The sequence below is a fragment of the Mauremys mutica genome, chromosome 7 (genome assembly GCF_020497125.1).
Source record: "Mauremys mutica isolate MM-2020 ecotype Southern chromosome 7, ASM2049712v1, whole genome shotgun sequence".
Taxonomy (NCBI): Eukaryota; Metazoa; Chordata; order Testudines; family Geoemydidae; genus Mauremys; species Mauremys mutica.
This window is the reverse complement of record NC_059078.1, coordinates 5489410-5507818: the sequence shown is the minus strand read 5'-3', so window position 1 is coordinate 5507818 and position 18409 is coordinate 5489410. Positions and strand designations below refer to the sequence as shown.

Below are 18409 nucleotides of genomic sequence, written 5' to 3'. Positions count from 1 at the left end.
AACAGATTCACAGTGAAAAATATTTCAAAAGAGAAACGGTCAAATAGGAAAACAGGTACCCACCTTTCACTAACAGAGTGTCTAGAATCAGCTAGTCAACCTAAAACAACAGGACACGACCTAGATGTTGTAGGGGTCCCTTCTGGCCTTAAACTCTCTATGACCAATATAACCATGTGCAGTCACCTGTGCAAGTCTGCAGAGTCTAAAGCTAATTTGTCAAGCTTACGTCAGTGAAATATCTTCAATACAAAATGTCATACCTGATGAAGAAGAGAATTGTTCATCAGTCCCTGTGTGCCTGTGATTGCACTGGTGTGTTTTGCATGAACATTGTTCACCGATGGCAATTTGGCAACCTTGTTTGATTTGCTGCTGTTTATGCTGCTTGAACCAGGTGAGCACTTTCTTTTCTTTCCTATGAATTTGTCCAGGGAAGTGTGTGCATGTGAAAAACTGCTGTGTGAATTTACAGTCAGTTCACTGGCCTGATGAACAAATGGCCCTAAGGAAAGAGTGGAATCGCTACTGTTCATCATCACACTCATTCTTTTTATCGATTCTGCAGGGCTTCCAGTAGGAGGGCCCCTCCCTGATTGGTCATGTTTGAGGCTACCAGAGTTAGCTTTGCTAGTCATACAATTGAGGCCAACACTGTGTGACGAAGATGTCAGCGATGAATGATAAGAGGTCCCAGAGTTAGCCACACAGTTTTTCCTAAAGGACTCTGTGGAATGAGACGAAGGTGCTAGCAGTGCGGAACTGGTTTTACGCTTCTTTCCTGAGCCGCCGCTGCTACTGTTGCTATTGGTACTGTTACAGTTGGCGCTGCTAGCAGAAGATTCCTTAGGTTTAAAAGACTTGCTGGATTTCAATTTCTGAAGTTTGCTGGGCATAGGTGAAGGTACTGAGGAAAGCACTGTAGGTGTTGAAGGGGATGAAGACACTTGTCTTGATTGCATACTGCAGACAGGGTCCACTGCACCCAGATGAGAAGGATTGGCATTTAGTGTAGTTCCATGTGGTGGGACTGATTTACTATTAAGAGACACACAGGAAGGAGAAACCAGTGTTGGTGATGACATAACCGTGGTGGGTAAAAGGAAACCTGCGGCACTGACACCATACTGTGACGTAGGCGTTGAGTTTGTCCAGTGCGGAGCACGAACAGACGCCATGTTGCTAGATGCTGGGGGAATTTTCCTAGAAAAGAAAAAGAAGAAACGGTTAGTGCTCTTTGTGCACTGACACCAGGCTCCTGAAACTGCCCTGCATTAGAATAATTATATTTGCCTTTGTTCAGTGCAAAAATACTAACCTTATCAAACCCTAAAGCATTTTGATAAATTAACCCAACTACGCTGCAAACAAGTCAAGTACTGCTTAGTGATCCTATCCCTTTGGCGGATGGATACGTGGTTACTTATCTGTAACTGGAGTTCCCTAAATATGACTGTCTGCTCTTCTGGGTGAGATTTTCAAAAGTGCTCACCATTGGAAAACTCTGCTCCCACTGAAATCAATGTGAGTTTTACAATTGACTTCAACGCTGAGTTCGATGTTGAGCCATGGAAAGGCATCAAGTCACTAGGGGCGTAGTGCCTTGAAGCAGTAACCTCGGAATTACAAAGGAGGCTCCAGGACAGTTCTCAACACCAAGAGCTTTTGTGGAAGTCTTGTGTTGAGAGGTGAAGAGCAGGACCCTCTGTTTTATGGGGAGGTGCCACAGGAGCCTTTTTGACCCCAGAAGGAGAGGAAAGCAAATAGAGAAAGAGACCCTAAAAGAACTGCTCTCACTGCAACAAGCTTTAGTGACCGGGCTGGAGCTGGCACCGTTACGGGCTCTGGGATAGCTTGCGCAGTGGGAAATGATGACTAAATGGGACCTGGATCCAGTCCAACCAAACAGCACCCAAACAGAATGCCCCAGCTAAACAATTCAAGTGCTCATGACACTCCTGCTCCCAAGTCCTCCACAATCGATACCAAACACCCTCTACAGCAATGGTCTCTAACCTTTTAAAGCACAAGATCACTTTCTGAATTTAAATGCAACCCAGGATCTACCCCGCCCCTTCCCCGAGGCCCTGCCCCGCTCACTCCATTCCCCCCTCCCTCCCTCCCTTTCACCGGGCTGGGGCAGGGGCTAAGGCAGGCTCCCTGCCTGCCCCGGCCCCACAGTGCTCCCAGCACTTTCATGTGGCCCCTGAGAGGGGGCACGTGAATCCACGTGCTGCCCCTCCCTGTAGACACCGCCCCCGCAGCTCCCACTGGCCGCAGTTCCCCATTCTCGTGAACTACTGGTTGATGACCACTGCTCTATAGGGATACCTGGAACCAAGTTGTGTGGGTCCAATAAGACCCTTCTTAATCTAGGGCCTTGATAATCTACCCCTAGCCTTGAGGATTATTCAAGATGAGAATGATGTTGAATGCTTTTTCCTACACTCTGTATACTACACGGCCAGCCTCATGCCAGGAAACCCCCCCAACTCCCCAATTATTTCCATATAACCGGGCCCAAAGCAAACCTTTTGTACACAATTTACCTAGTGGTGAAAAATGTCTTTGCTCCAAACACATATACTATAGAAAAGCTCATCTTTGAAAAACAAAGATCTCCCCACTGTGTCTCAACCTACTTTTTCCAAATCAGAGAGAACTGTCAGTCTCCAAACTCCTCAGCCAAGAAATCCATGGGTCTCAAAGAGCAATGCCAGATGCACATTAACTGTTACAGGAAATAAATGGGGACTAACTGGCTAGGTGGTAGCACTGCTGAAAAGGATCACAGAGTTACTATCCTCTTTATAACAGCCCGGGGCATATTTGAAGACTTATCAGGTCGTCCGTCCCCCTCCCCCTCCGCCCCTCTTCTTGTCTCAAGACTCAACATGGCCACTAGTTTTAAGTTTTCCTCATAAAAAGGTTTAGAAAACCTGACCTATTATTTTTGTTGCTCTCATCTGGACTCTAAAACAGATTTGGAAAATTGGGTAAAGTGTGGACACAATACTCTGGCTGAGGCCTCACCAGTGCTTAGAGGGCAATTGACTCATGTTCAATTTATGATACACTAAACCCTCCCAGATCTCCAGGTGCACTGAAGGTAGGACAAGAAGTGATGAGCATTAGCTGCAGCGAGGGAGCTTTAGATTAGAAATTAGGAAAAACTTTCTAATTATGAGGATAGTTAAGCACTGGAATAGGCTTCCAAGGGAGGTTTTGGAATCCCTATCATTGGAGGATTTTTTGGAGGCTGGACAAACACCTGTGAGGGATGGCCTACGTTGACTTGGTCCCAATCAGCACAGGATGGTGGACTTGACCTCTCGAGGTCCCTTCCAGCCCCACATTTCTATGACTAATAATTACAATTCATCACAAACCACAATGCTAAGAAAATTTAATATTGAAGCTATAAACAAATTAAACTACTAAAAATATTAAGAAAACCAAAGGTATAGAAAACAGAGATGGGATGAAAAGGTACAATTTGGATGTAGAACATGGATTCAAAATTAATGTTTGAGGATGAATCATAATTAGGGGTTGAGGTACTAGAATTTTAGAAACTGCTCAAGAGATTTCATTTCCGTGTTCAACATGAAAGCACAAGTTGTCACCCATCATATTGCTTTAAAAAGGATTCAGCTACTCTCAGCTCAGCACAAGAACACGAAGAGAGGAGATCTGTGGGTACAGTTTTATGAAGAAGTAAAGAATACAGTCTCCTAGTGAATGTAACTCAATCCCCTCCTATTCTCCAGAGGACAGTTCAAATGGAGCTGTTGCTCACATTTACCATGTTACTAGGAGGTGCTAATTTAAAAAGAGGTCTTTAATGAATTATTATTATTACAACAGGAAAGCAAATTTTTCTCTCAAGCTTTAATCTATTTGTATGATAGCAAGAATAATAATTAAAAAAAAAACCCTTTCATTTCTACTCACTTCCACATCTGTGAATTAAGATGCTTGTCCACCATGAAGTTAAGTGCACATCGGATATGGTTCCACCGCTTATCAAACACGTAATAACCTCTTCCAATTTGCCGGCTACCAAATGTGCAAAACTGAAAATACAGATTTTATTTTAGTGTTTTCTAATTTTAATAACCACTCTCTACATAATAAAATTGACACACTTCATTACAAACCAATAATATACAGGAAAAGTCTAAGGACCTAAGATGGCAAATGTACATTAGGACTTTGATCCTTATGGCCCAAAAAATACGTTCAATATATATTCCCAAATAGCTCAGGCCCAACCCGCAAGGAGGACCATCTTTCTCTCTCTGAGATGCTGCCACCTAAATTGGAGTCACCTTGATTAAAGAGAGGGGGAAAGTGGTAGGTTTTTTTGAGGGGCCATTAGGTTTGCAACCTTCTCCCATACTTGCTCTGACATTCAGGCCATGCTGTACGGTCTATGTGAGAAGGCCCTGAGGTTTATGGGGAAGCTTCTTTTGCTCTGAGGCTGAGTCTTGTTGGGAGACAGCTGCTGGTTTTTAGGTGAACTGGTTTTTTAAATGTTGTCAAAGGCAATTAGGATAAGATATACATTATATACAGGATAAGATGTACCTTATATATCTAAATAAATATAGTTCTCTATAAGAAATTGCTTGCAGTCATTTAAAATCTGTTTTTAATGATTCCACTAAAAGATCTAGAAGTTAAATTACATCACATGCACAAATATTTTAGTGATTTTTTTTTTTTTTGCTTTTGGAAACGAAAGTATGCCACACGTACCAACTGCTGCCAAGATTTCGACATTAAGCTGTGTTACTGCAAGCCATTATTTCTATGCAAAAATAAGGCTAGCACCATGATTTAAAAACAGAATACTGAAAGTGTTATTAAACCATACCACTATTTTGCATGTACCAGTTCCACATCTACCCTCTTCTCAAAACACTTTAGAAAGTTTCCGCTTCCACCTCCAATATTTGCGGCATTTTGATTTCTCTCATGTTATTGTGGAGATATCTCAGAATGTGTTTTCATAGCACATTTACTCTGATAATTATGATTAAACCCTTCCTGCCTATTCTGTAACAAACACATTTTCCTGTAGCATGAGAACATTTTAGTGAACACCCCAGAAATACACTGAAAAACCGTAATCGATTTGTTCACCAATTCAGAACCAGTAAAGGATGTAGAACATACAGCGGCTGGCTGAGGATGATGACCTGAATAACGACAATCCAGTTTTTCAACATGTTCTTCTTTTTCATCACACTCTCCCTCATCACTGGATAAACGGGATGCTGGCTCAGCTGCAGGCAACGGAGGGTGTGGAGATTCATGGACCGAAAGAGACTCACTAGGGGCATTTCCGCTGTGCTGGGTTGGACAGCCTGGAGGCCTTGACAAGGAAATACACGTGAAAGGTATTACTGAACAAAGGCTACATTAGTAGGAATTACTTATGCCTGGAATTGTTTGCTTGTATAGACAGGTGCTTTTTTTCTAAAATCAGATTTTCCTTTCTGTCATAATGCCAGTATTTCAGAATTCTTTTAACAGTTACGTCTCACATCTCTCCAGGAAAAGGAGGAATCATTATATCCATTTTGCAGATGGGCAAACTGAGACACAGAAAGATTAAAGTGGCTTGTAGAGGCCACTCATCAAGTCAGTAGCAGAGCCAGAAATAAAAACAATAATCTAGTCCCAACTTCCAGTCCCCAACCACTTCCACCAGCTACTCCCAACTGCTAGATTTTCAGTTGTCCCTTCGTTTTCTCTCCTCCAGAAACTGCTGGGTATTTTTAAAAGCTGGTAACCTCTACTCATTAAACAAAGGTATCGCCTTCACACCATCCTGACTTACTGTTATACCGGCTCCAGAGGTAATGCTAAACTGGATGCCTTTAATTAATTTACTATTGCAACAACTTCTTTATTTTGCATTCACTTCCTTCTCCTCTGTACTCCGAAATCACATTTCTATTCATCCATTGCCTCCCTGCTGGAGCACCAACACTGAATAGCTGCTACAGAATGGAGCTTCTGGTATGCAATTTCTCAAGCCAGCATTTACCTCCCTGGGCCGCCCATCCTGGCCTCTTGTTAGAAGGGCAGGAGATACAGCTCCCCTAAGACTAAGGAAGGCTATGTCTACACTACGGGGCAGTGTAGACATAGTCTAAGATCCAGTGGGGAGGTTTTGAGTGAGCAATCACCAGGCACAGAGCAAGAGCCCTCGGGTTGCGAATGAATCTGCATTTCCCACGTGGTAGCACTCATTGCCACCAACCCATCAGGTTGCTCCCCAGCCTAATTTCACACTTGGTGGATAAACAGATTTCACTTACCTTGGAAGACTGGGGGGGTGAGGTTTGGGTTTATTAGGTACTAAAGGCTTTGATTCTGTAGGAATAAGTCCATGAGAATTTTGGTGCAGCTCCTGGGAAGTTTTAGAAGGTGAGGGATGTGGTTCCCTGAGAGGGGGCATCTGCTGATGATGATCCGAATGTCGAAGCAATTCCTTTTCCCTGGTTTTGCTTTTGTGCTCGGCTAATAACAAATCAAATCGTTTTCTTCGACCCTGTACAGCCCTCCGCTGGGTTAAGGAATGTGTCTGCAAATCAAAGCATCAAGCATTAATCCAAGGCAATCTGATTTGCGGAAATTAAACACTCAGATATCTAACAGGTCTAGAATGGAGGAAATAATAAGGTAATAATTGGAGATATACCAATCTCTTAAACTGGAAGAGACCTCGAAAGGTCATCGAGTCCAGCCCCCTGCCTTCACTAGCAGGACCAATTTTTGCCCCAGATCCCTAAGGATTGAACTCACAACCCTGGGTTTAACAGGCCAATGCTCAAACCACTGAGCTATCCCTAAGCTATCCCTTAGACATAAAGATGGTCTAATGAGTGTTTATAGTCCTATTTGCTAAGCCAATGGTAATTAAAGTCAATGCTCTCTGTCAAAGGTCTAAGAAGCCTTGAGTTTGAAATTCAAGCCTTTTTCAATGTCCCACTTTCATTACTAATACAAGAATGCTACCTGACCATTTATTTTAAATCATGAAGCACAGCACACGGTCTTCTCTTAGGAGAAAAGAACCATTTTTTAATGTTTATTTGTGGGAATATTGAGCATAAGATGTAAAACATATTTTTAAATAAAGAGTACTAAACTTAAAAACCTTGTAAATGGCTTTGCTTTTGCAAACTAATGTATTCCCGGACACCTACTGTATTGTAATGGATATTAAAACCACAAAGAAACACAGCAGAATCAACAATCACAACTCCAACAAAGCAACAACATTCACAGGTTAAGGTGATACTATATCAGGTTGTCCCATTCCTGAAAGATCCTGAACACCCAGTGGAGTTAAATACATGTAGTGCAAAATATATATGCAGTAGGATAAAAGATTGTTTCCCTTGTTTACATGTGCTCAATTCATTCCCAAGGCCTTACTTTCACACAGTTTGAAGGGCTCAATAATTTTTATTTATTGTGGAAGTAAACAAGCCCATTTTCCACCTTAGTATTAAGCTCTGAAAATATATGAAAACAATATTTTTGAGGGGAAGTAGAGTGAAAGGAATTTCTATGGGATGCTCTTATTTTCTTTAAAGCTTTTAGTTTACTTCCCTACTGTACAATCCTCTTCTAGAAGCTTGGCACTTTCCCTTTGGGAGAACAATAGCTTTGCCCCCTGTGTTTTCAAGGAGGCATTACCGTCAAGTTTTCTTCCTTGTCATTAATATCAGTTATGTCTACACTGGTTCCGGAGGTGGTTTATTTGTTAGGTAACTGGTGGTCCCTCTGCTGGCAGCACAGCTGCTGTGCAGGAGCAGAGCTAAATATTTCAAGATCACACGATTCATGTCTTTACTTTCTGTAACTTCTCAGGGGCAAGTGATCGCTTTTGTTCAAATTGATGTTTAGAGCCTGGGTTCACCAGACTGTAACTTTTAAAAAGATGTTTTGTGTACGGCGTTTGACCTACTAGACAGAGACTCTTTAGATAAGGACTTCTCAGAAAAAGAGTTGAAGCAATATCAAACTACAGTCTAAGGAGGCAGCATCATCTGGGTTGATACAACCACCTTCTAAAAGCTGCTTCAGACTTGGTTCTCCTGTGGGAAAAATTTTGCTTTGTCTAGGTCCACATAAAGCAGTGACTATATTTTTAATTTCTTTGTGATAGGTGGATTTTTTTAAATTAATCTTTATAGCCAAAAGACACATTCCCCAATAAGAACATCTAACAATTTTAAGATGGGGAAAATTACATAAGATGGGTAAAATTGAGGCCTGAAACCTTCTGTCTGATCCCAAATGAAACATTACATTTTCAAGATTTTTTTTAAACCTAACTCTAGTTTACAGTGGAAAAGTCATCAGATCCTACTTATAGATGTTCACAGTGACACTATTAATTGTATAAATCCTTAGACTTTTTTAACAGCAATTTTTATACATTAACATAATTTAATTAAAACTTTGGAAAAATATTTTTTCCCACCAGAACTAAGATTTTTACCAGTTTCCATCACAGTTTTATCAGAAGATATCATTTTCAATGGACATCACTGAAGTTTAGCAGTAAACTGAATGATGTTCAGTTTTCTGTCATGATGCGCAGAAAATTTAAACTTTACTTCATAAATTTATTCTGAGGAACATGTCCTACCTTGCATGTCAAAGACCTAGTACAGGGTTTCTTGGTTTCCACATCAATGACGCCACAGTATATATCAGGATCAAACTCTCTCTCTAGCAAATACACACAAATATACCATTATTGTAAAACAAGAGAGATTAAAAAAACATGTTTTGAAAATATTGGTCAGAATTTTCATCATAATATATATATAAAACTTAACCTGTTCTCAAGACACATGGATTTAATAATAAATATTAGAAATTGCTGAATTTTAAAAACATTTTCTTTTTTACTAGTTTCTGACTGGTTGAAACTTAAGCCCCAATCCTGCAGCAGGATCTATGCAGACAGACATTTTGACTGGGTAAAGTCTCACAGCAGAATCAAATTCTTCCCAGCAAAGGAACATGTATTCATGTAAAACTAACACCAGACTTAAAAGGGCACCATATCAATTTGAATACTGATGTCTGAATTTTTTAATCTAAGGTAAGTAACACCCAAAATTACTGTAACTGAAAGATTAGAGAAACCCATTTCCCTATGTTTCAGTTTACTTTGTGTAAGCCACTCAGTTTCCTTTGTACGGGTAGGTCTTTCACACAGCAACAGAAAGACACTTATGGTAATCGGAAAATGTAACTGTAAACCCCGCAACACTGGGGCACTCAGAGGCAGGTATAATACCTGAAGCACACTGTCAACTCTTTTTAAAAAGTAACTAGATATCAAGTTGATGGTGTCCCTTTAAGAATGAGTCACTTTAAAGGGGAACATTTAAGACCAACTCCAACACTTAACTGGTCAACTTTCTGCACTGCAATTCAAATCTATCGACTACCTGTTTAAAAGAATGTTTTTGATTATATTTATATCTTCATACACTACTACTACTATTATTAATATAGCAAACAATATTTTTTAAATTACCTGACAATCTTTTATGTAAGAATTTCCTATTATTTGTACTATCTTCTGGTTTCTTTTCCAAAAATGGAGGCACAGAGAGAAGACCTTTACCAATCAGTATCTGTCCAGGGGAAGGCAAAGGTGGCTTTGGTATTGAGGGACAATTAAGGCCAGTCTTTATTGAGGAACTCACAGTAGTAGAACAAGTTGGACCAACAGCAGTTTTCAATAGTGCACCATCTATCTTTGGATGAATCTTTTCCACTTTGACAGATGGAGTCATGCTGTAGTTAGTGAGAAATAAAGGAAAAGGCCATTTGCAAATAACTGTAGTACCCTATGGTCATGCTTGTCAAAGCTACCGAATAAGTGCTCTATTACTCGAAAATATTCTGAATTGTTCTATTCAGTGCAAAAACATAGGTAATAATAATTCTGCCTCTTTTCCCATTTTTAAATTTTAGAAGTTGTTCATTTTATATAGTTTTTTTGCTACTTTCGGATGTCCACAATAAGATGAAAGTCAATCCTTTCCTGCTCTCTTTACACAATCTCTTCCAAAATGTTTCTACAGCATCAGCGAGGAACTGAGGATGTGTGGTTTAGCAACGCAGACGAACGTACATTACACAGTTATAGTGTATTTCAAAAACAGCTGGGATGGCCCAGTTTTGGCAGAAGACCCAGTGAGAGATGCCATGTTCTGATGACAGCAAATTACGGTGCTAGTACAGCAATCAGATGTGTGCAGGTCAACCCGTATGCCTGTGTGTGAAGTACCACACAAGTCTGGATCGGACCATGCATATCAGATTATAGGATCCAGACCTATATTGGAAAGGGCTTCACTGAGAAAGATTCAAGCTGCGCCTATGTGGGATTTCTCCTGGAACAATGCTGTTGGTTTGCCTACCCTCACCTCAGTGGTCACCAACCTTTTTACACCCACTTTTTGAATGTATGGACAACCCAGGATCTACCCTGCCCCATCCCTGAGGCCCTGCCCCTTTCCCAAAGACCCACCCTGCTCACTCCATCCCCTACCCCCCGCCCCCCCGTCGCTCACTCTCCCCTACCCTCATGCACTTTCACTGGGCTGGGGCACGGTTTGGGGGTTCAGGAGGGGGAGCGGGCTCAGGGCTGGGGCCAAGCAGTTTGCAGTGTGGGAGGCTGAGCCTGGGGCAGGGGGTTGGGGTGCAGGAGGGGTGCAAGATCTGGGAGAAGTTTGGGTGCAGGAGGGGTCTCCACGCTGGGGTAGAGTGTTGGGGTACAGGAGAGGGTACAAGGTGCTGGCTCGGGGAAGGGGGTCAGGGTTTGGGATGCAGGAGGGAGTATTGGGTGTTGGCTCTGGGAAGGGGCTCAGGGCTGGGTTTTGGAGTCCAGGCTCCAGGAGGGGCTCAGGGCAATGGGAGCTGCAGGAGTAGTGCTTGCAGGCAGAAGCAGCAGAGACCCCTGCTCCCCGCAGGCCACTTCCGGGAGTGGCACAGGGCTGGAGCAGGCAGGAAGCCTGCCTTAGCGGCAGGCCTGCTGCACCACCAGAGAGCCCAATTATCTGGGAGATCCTCTAAGATCGACCAGTCGATCGCGATCTACCAGTTGGTGACCACTGCTCTAGACTGATCTCCTCTAGAGCCTTTCCAACAGATCGTTGCATTTCATCTTTCATAACCAAACACACAAAATACTTCAAACTGTTACAAATTTTTGCACTAGCTTCTGTGCAAGTGATACCATTGAAATTGGTTCTCAAAAGAACATACTCACATTTTATCGTGGGGAACTTTGCTGTGCTGTACCGGATGCAGTAACCTATTGTTTCCACCGATCTGCAGCTTGTCTTTGGGTGATTTCAACAACTTGGAATTGGATGATGATGCACTAGTACCTCCACTGGATGAGCGATTGCTCCCATTTCCACTGCTACCTTTGCTCTTTGAAGACAAAGATGAAAAGAGGGAAAATACTGAAGAGGAGGGAGGGGTCAAAGGCGGCTTGCTGGAGGAGCTGTGTCTTCTTTCTGAAAGGAAAACCAGTGTTTGTAAATTTCAGAGTAAATGCAGGAACCTTTCCAAAGTTCTGTACTTCATCATTTGCTCCATTCAAATTGTTCCTTTACTGGTCTGGGGGCACAAGCTCTACAGGATTCAGCACATCACAACTATGGAGTACTGAGCTCCCTTCGATGCTGCTCCCTAATTAGTCACTGGAATGGCTTAACTTTGTGAGGTTCATTCCTCCACCAACAATGCTTAACTGAACAAGCTGCCCTTTAAAAAAATACTCCCATGTTCCTCTCAATCCAAGGAGCACGAGCCTGGGAATCAGATCCAGGTCTCCAACCAAGCTTAACTCTCACATTTCATCAAGAATTAGCAAATGTTTTGTTCTAAATGCCTCCTAATAAGGTGAAAGAACTTTCACACTAATCTTTTGCCACTGCCTGCTAACTCTTAGATCTGGAACACAACTTCTAGATTTATTCTGTAATTTCCCTGGGAGCAATTCTACTCCCCTTTCATAATCTGCCCAGACCAGTTACGGCGGAACTCCATTTTACAGCATCAGCCATCAGTGACTCATCGCATTCATAGGAAAAATAGTTATTCAGGTGTGTGCTTTGTTTTTAAACCAGGAAAAAGATACCTGAATTGCTGAACAGAGAGCAGGCAGGTTCCCATAATAATCATTTCTTCTCTGAAATGTGCGAGTTTATGGAGTTACATTTAATAAAAGGATAGCCATGTCATTAACATAAATAAATGTTTAGATCGATTTCATTTCAAATGTGTAGCCTGTAGATTTTAAATATGTATATGTTATTACAGCTAATCGCTGAATCGCTGAGCGCCACTGCCTGCACACCTCACAACTTCATGGAATATCCAGTTCCACCAGCATACAAACATGCTAATAAGCCATTCGCTCACCTGATATCTGGGTAACCCAAACTCTCGGTGGTTCCTAGATAACCCTTATAGGCAGCTATCCTGTTTACAGGCATGTCTGTGTCTCCACCAATCGACCAGACCACAGAGCTACCGTGCGTGCGTGGGGCGTGGAAGGTCACATACTTGTTAGTAATGTTTCTTCTCAGCTGATACTGTTAACATTGCTTAAGGCCACCCATATGGCTATTCCAATCTCAGAAAGGGCTATGACAAAACCTAATTAAACTGGCAGGAAGCTTGCCCATCAAGTTGCAGTGAACTCTGTCACCTGTTAGGTATACGTAATGATCATGTCCACCACTCCATACATCCTGCATGATGGCCTATCAGGCCCAGGAGAATGTGCAGTACTTTGCTGAGATTCTGCTAATTCAGTCCAGGAAAAAAATTCCTTCCCAGCCCCAAATATATCACTCTGTGACCAATCCGGACACCCCAGTCACAGGTTGAAGCCACCCACAGAAAGTTACCAACCCTGTGCCAATGTAGCCAGCAACAGCACTGCCACCCCCAACTCTCAGCAAGAGTGTCAGGGGAGAAGTAACCATGGAAAAGTGAGTCAACCTCTCCCCACTAGGCAAGAAAGGTGGGGGGAGGGCCAGACTGAGGCCAGCAAACTCTATCCCCATGCATCTGGGAGCAAGAATTTTAAACATGTTCGTCAATGCTGAACTAAAGTATTTATAACTGAGGAGATGAACAAGTTAGATCAGGAAACTAGAGGCATGAAATAGGGTCTGTAAGGGTATGTCTACACTTACCGCGTGGGTCGACGCGGTGAGTTCGACTTCTCGGAGTTCGAACTATCGCGTCTAATCTAGACGCGATAGTTCGAACTCCCCGCGCGCTCCGGTCGACTCTGGAACTCCACCACTGCAAATGGCGGTGGCGGAGTCGACCTTGGAGCCGTGGACTTCGATCCCGCGGCGTCTGGACGGGTAAGTAGTTCGAACTAGGGTACTTCGAATTCAGCTACGCTATTCACGTAGCTGAACTTGCGTACCCTAGTTCGACCCCCGCCCTTAGTGTAGACCAGGCCTAACTGACTCACTGAGTGACTCTCAACAAGTCTCTTATGCTCTGTACCTGTTTCTCTCTCTCTGTGAAATGGGTATAATACTGACAGCACCTTACAAGGATACTGTTAGGTTTTAAATAATGTTTGTAAAGAGCTTTGAGATCCTCAGATAACATTTTCTACAGAAATATAAAATAACTGCAGTAACTATCACCACTTTTTCTTAAAAATACCTGACTTAAAATGATACAAGAAATCTTCTATGGTGTCCAATATTAACCACTTAACATATTTACAAAACTAGACATTGTACAAGAGTTTCAAGCGAGGTAGCATCTTATATCCTAGTAAATGGATGTGCTTCTAATATGACAAACTGTTTATTGCCAAATGTCTTTTTATAGCAATGGCAAGAATCCCTGGGTAGCTTTGATAAGTTACTATTTGAAGGCCATTAGTTCAGTGAAGTTTTATGATGCGGCTAGGCTCCATACATAAACCATGACAGAATCGTTGTGTGAATTACTGTGATAAATTAGTCAATATCCTCCAAACTACTGTATATTTAGCAAATTCCAAGTCCAAATGCTTGTCACTGTTAAAAATAGTCCTTGATAATTTCATAGGTCACCAATGTGATCTGTTCTTAACTTAATTTAATTTATTTAAAATAAGAAAAGGGTGTTACTTCATTTAAGTGTGTTCCGAGAAGAAAAAAGGATTAGGATAAAAACTGAGGTTAAATATTACCTTGCAAGTCATCATTAGTGTTAAACTGGGTAAAATATCAATTATATCAATTAATCCACATGATCTGAATAATTTTTTTTTTCTAGTGAGTTTAGTCAGGGCTGTTCCATTGGCCCTGGATTAAGGCTGGATTGAAAGATGGCCAGACTATACTGTTGTTTGTATTGGTATCATAGAAGGAAAGCCAGTCTTAGCACAAGTAAGAAAATACAAAAAGAAAAATCCTTTTAACTGGTGATAATTAAAGACCTGACCTAGGGGGTTGAGACTGTTAATCAAATATCAGGGTTACACACCATATGGAACAGAACCATGTTGTGATAAATATTTTTAAAAGAGAGTGACCTGAATCAGAGTGTTTTCTTTTTGTGCAAACCCTGAAAAGGTTTGTCCCTCCATGGGGATATCTTCATTTTGCAGACTAGATATTTATACTAATATGCAGGTTCTTCACTAATTCAACAGCATTGGGATACTCCCAGTATCCAGGATAACTTCAAACTCTAGACTGCATCCACACTTGGAATTTTTGGGAATTTCCACAGCATTGCTCTAGCACCAACAGAGATTCTCAGCTGCTGCAAATGGTGAGCACTAGAGTAGGCCAACCACCAACATTTTTACCACTGTCCATTAGTGCTATACATACAGCTGAACAAATCCCCAGCCAGCTCCAACAGGTGAGGATCTAGCTTCCTGTAAAGAGCCAAGGGCCTAATAACCAGTAGTAGAACTCTTCTTTGCCTTGATGCCTACAAAAAAACCCTGACAACAGTTAGGCTGCTGCAGCTTGGAGGCCACAGCCTACCATGCTGACCAATATTGTCCTGCTTTACTCCCCCACTGGTCTATATCCATCCATGGTCTCTTGTCTGACACTCACACTGTAAACTCTTTGGGGCGGGGACTGTTTTTTCATTTTCTATTTGTACAATGGGGCTAGGTATAGGACTGCGGCTCCTAGGCACTGCGATGATAATGATGATAAAATAATAAATAACAGACTTGTTCAAGCATAAAGACTGGCAACTTTTTTTCAAAGTAGGGACAGTATTTAGGGAGAAGGGCAACTAGAGAGTTCAACATTAAATGGAGGTTTTCTAAGATATGTTTCAAGTACCAAAAGAAATGATTATTTTAGAAATTTAGGATAGCAATACAAGCCTTATCCTGCATATCACAGAGAAATCTAGTGTAAATGCTATGACAATAGTGTAGTGTAGTGTAGTGTATGTAAAGTACTAGTAATTACAGTAGGAACAGGTTTTGAAAAATGTACTCACCAACAATGATGGAGATAAAGGGATGCTAATATATTAGTTTCTTTAGATTATAATCTTTCTTTCTTTTTTTTTTTTAAATTAAGTTTCTGGCCTTTATGATCGCAAAGAAAACCATCCAAATGTAGTTAACCAATTTCAATGTCTTCCTGAGTCTGCAAGTTTAAGTGGAGGAAGGAAGCGTGTGTGACATTAACAAGATTCTGGTCAGTTTCATTGTTCAGAACTCTGTGAACAGCAGCAATAGCAAGCAGTGAAGTTATTCCTGGGGTAGTAGGACCCACTTGATAGCAGTGTCACTGTGGACCACATGGATCAAGCTTTTGTGCAATTATGGGTCATCATTTGAAAGGTTTTTCTTATGGGGGGTTGAGACATAACAGAGGCAGTCTGCTTGTGCTGTTTGTTGCAAGGAGTTGTGAGATGGTAATGCTATCTGTTGCTTGTGTTTAATGTAGGTTGTATGCTGAACGACTTGGCAACAGGCAAAATGAATAGGACTCTCTGGCAAAAATTAATACATTTAAAGTTAGGGGCTAAACTCCAAATTTAGGTACCTAAATAAGCCGCCTGATTTTCAAAGTCCTAAGCACTAGTAGTTCCTGCTGACTTTGAGAGCCAGTGGGTACTCTCACACCTCTGAACTCCTTCTGTTTTTGCAATATCTTTTTCAACAGAGCATGACCAAAACGATATGTTAACACATCAACATCATGGGACAGAGAGATAACAGTGCCGCTTTATGGGACTTACCCATCATAAGAATGAGACCACTAGTAAGAATGACACCTACAATACTCACATCCCCTTTGACCCAAGGAACCCCAAACCAACCAGTGAATATACAAACAAAATCTGAAATAAATCAACCTACAATCACATAATTGGTGCTCAGATACTAACTATAGTGAGGGGTGGCAGTATAAACCCTATGAGAGATATAAAGCTTTGGTTTAGTTATATCTGCAATATTGTATTTGCTTTTGGGTTGTTCAGCATCAGGAAGAAATTGACCTAATGCTGCCAACTCTCACAATTTTCTTGTGTCTGGTGATATTCTTAAAGACTTCGCATCTGCAGTCAAGAGCATCTCCCCCCTTCCCCCCCGTCCTCAAAATCCTTGAGCAGAGCTTGAAAATTTTAACCCTAAAGGATTAAACATCAAAACAAATAGAAAGAACTGGATACTTTAATTTTGATTATTAAGCCAATCTCAGGTTTCGAACACTTAGGGAGGGCAATACTGTGATAACACACACAAAAAATGATGAAGGAGCCAAGCGTGTTTACTGCACGTTTTACTTTTGCTTTTTTCCCTGGTTCACATATAACAGAAACGGCTTATGAATTTCTTAAATCTTTCCAATACTATTCACCAAATAATGCTGGCTAATTATTTCCAACCTGTAGATTGTATCCATGCAGTTCACCAAGAATATTCAGTATTTTGGGTAGTTTTAGTTAGACTTAGCACACACTTCTGTCCTGAGACTGGAAAAATGTAATTCAGAATCAAGCTTCCAGTGAGAATATTTATTTATTAATTCAAAAATGTGTTGTTAATATTCTCCAATATATTCTTAAAATTAGCTATTTCTGTTTATACTCCTGTCAGCAAACTCATTTTCTCAAATGAACCAAAAAGGAGCATTAACACAGTCAAAATGCTCTACTTATGAGGAACGATGAGAAGAACCAAATATGTATTACTTGGTTAAACTATAAGCAGGAGATGGGAAGAGACATGACAATAGTTTACAAACTAACACCAATGCTGAAAAGGAATTAAGGACACAAGTAGAAGTAATGAGATGAAATTAAAGGCAAATTTAGGTTAAATATCAGGAAAAGATCTGGAGATTAAAGATCTGTTAGGCTGGGAAACTATCTCCCAAGAGAAGTGGTACAAGCTCTACTTATAACTAGACTAAACTCCAGAAAATATACAGTAGGGGAACAATCCTGCCTTGGCAAGGTCATCTCTAATTTCTATGGCCAATACTGAGACTGGTACTGTCAATCAGGAGACAGATGCAGTTTGTCACAGATGCACAACTGTCACTGGAAAGTGGCGCATTTGCAGGCAAAAGTGAGGTGCAAAAGGGGTCAGTGAATTTATAAAACAGGTTTTGAATTTTAATTCATGTTTAAATTAAAACCTGAGCACCAGTATGTTAGTAGGATTTATTTTTTCCACGTATTGTAATATATTAAAAAATGCGTGAGAAATAATGCAGAACACAACAAAACATTTTCAAAAGAATAACTGTAAAAGTTTGTATGTATGAAGTGTTTACCTAATTTAGCAACACTGAATGTACTGTATTGTATTGAATTGCATTGTATTGCATTGAATTGACAGGTTGTGGAAAAATTACAGACTGTGGAGATTACATATAGTATTTTGTTCTGATCTCCATCTCAAAGAGCCTCACTTGAACAGTTTTGGTATTTTAATATATATTCACAACATGAACACCAACCAACCAAGCTTGTTTTAGGCTCTCTTCTCCTCCTGTTGCAGATGCTGCATCTAATCTGTTTTGGGTATATGAGTCAGGAAAATGCACATCAAACATTAAATGAGAACCTCTTACACTATATGGTGTCCATGAAATGTGTTATAAAATATTAAAACAGTAAAGGTAACTAATAGTGTAATGCTGGAATACTAGGAAATGTGGACTCAATTTCTTTTACTGTGGTACATTATCAATAAAATAAAATGAAGCCTTTTCCCCTCAGCTATTTCCAAGCCTTTGATCTCTAATTTTGGGTAATCTGCTCGTCCCTGTTTGCTGCTGAATGATTTACCAGAGGTGAGGATACTATTACTACCGGTAGTTTGGGAAGA

At 41.0% G+C, this 18409-nt stretch overlaps 1 protein-coding gene across 1 annotated transcript in view; it reads right to left on the bottom strand.

Annotated features, from left to right (window-relative positions):
- Positions 1 to 18409, bottom strand: part of ATXN7 (ataxin 7) — a 115720-nt gene that overhangs the window by 5259 nt on the left and 92052 nt on the right. Inside the window, exons 6-12 of the mRNA XM_045024956.1 lie at positions 11324 to 11576; positions 9581 to 9843; positions 8678 to 8760; positions 6333 to 6598; positions 5182 to 5380; positions 3955 to 4076; positions 264 to 1203 (exon numbers count right to left, since the gene is read on the bottom strand). Of these exons, the coding sequence (XP_044880891.1) occupies positions 264 to 1203; positions 3955 to 4076; positions 5182 to 5380; positions 6333 to 6598; positions 8678 to 8760; positions 9581 to 9843; positions 11324 to 11576 (2126 nt within the window). The remainder of the gene's footprint in view (positions 1 to 263; positions 1204 to 3954; positions 4077 to 5181; positions 5381 to 6332; positions 6599 to 8677; positions 8761 to 9580; positions 9844 to 11323; positions 11577 to 18409) is intronic.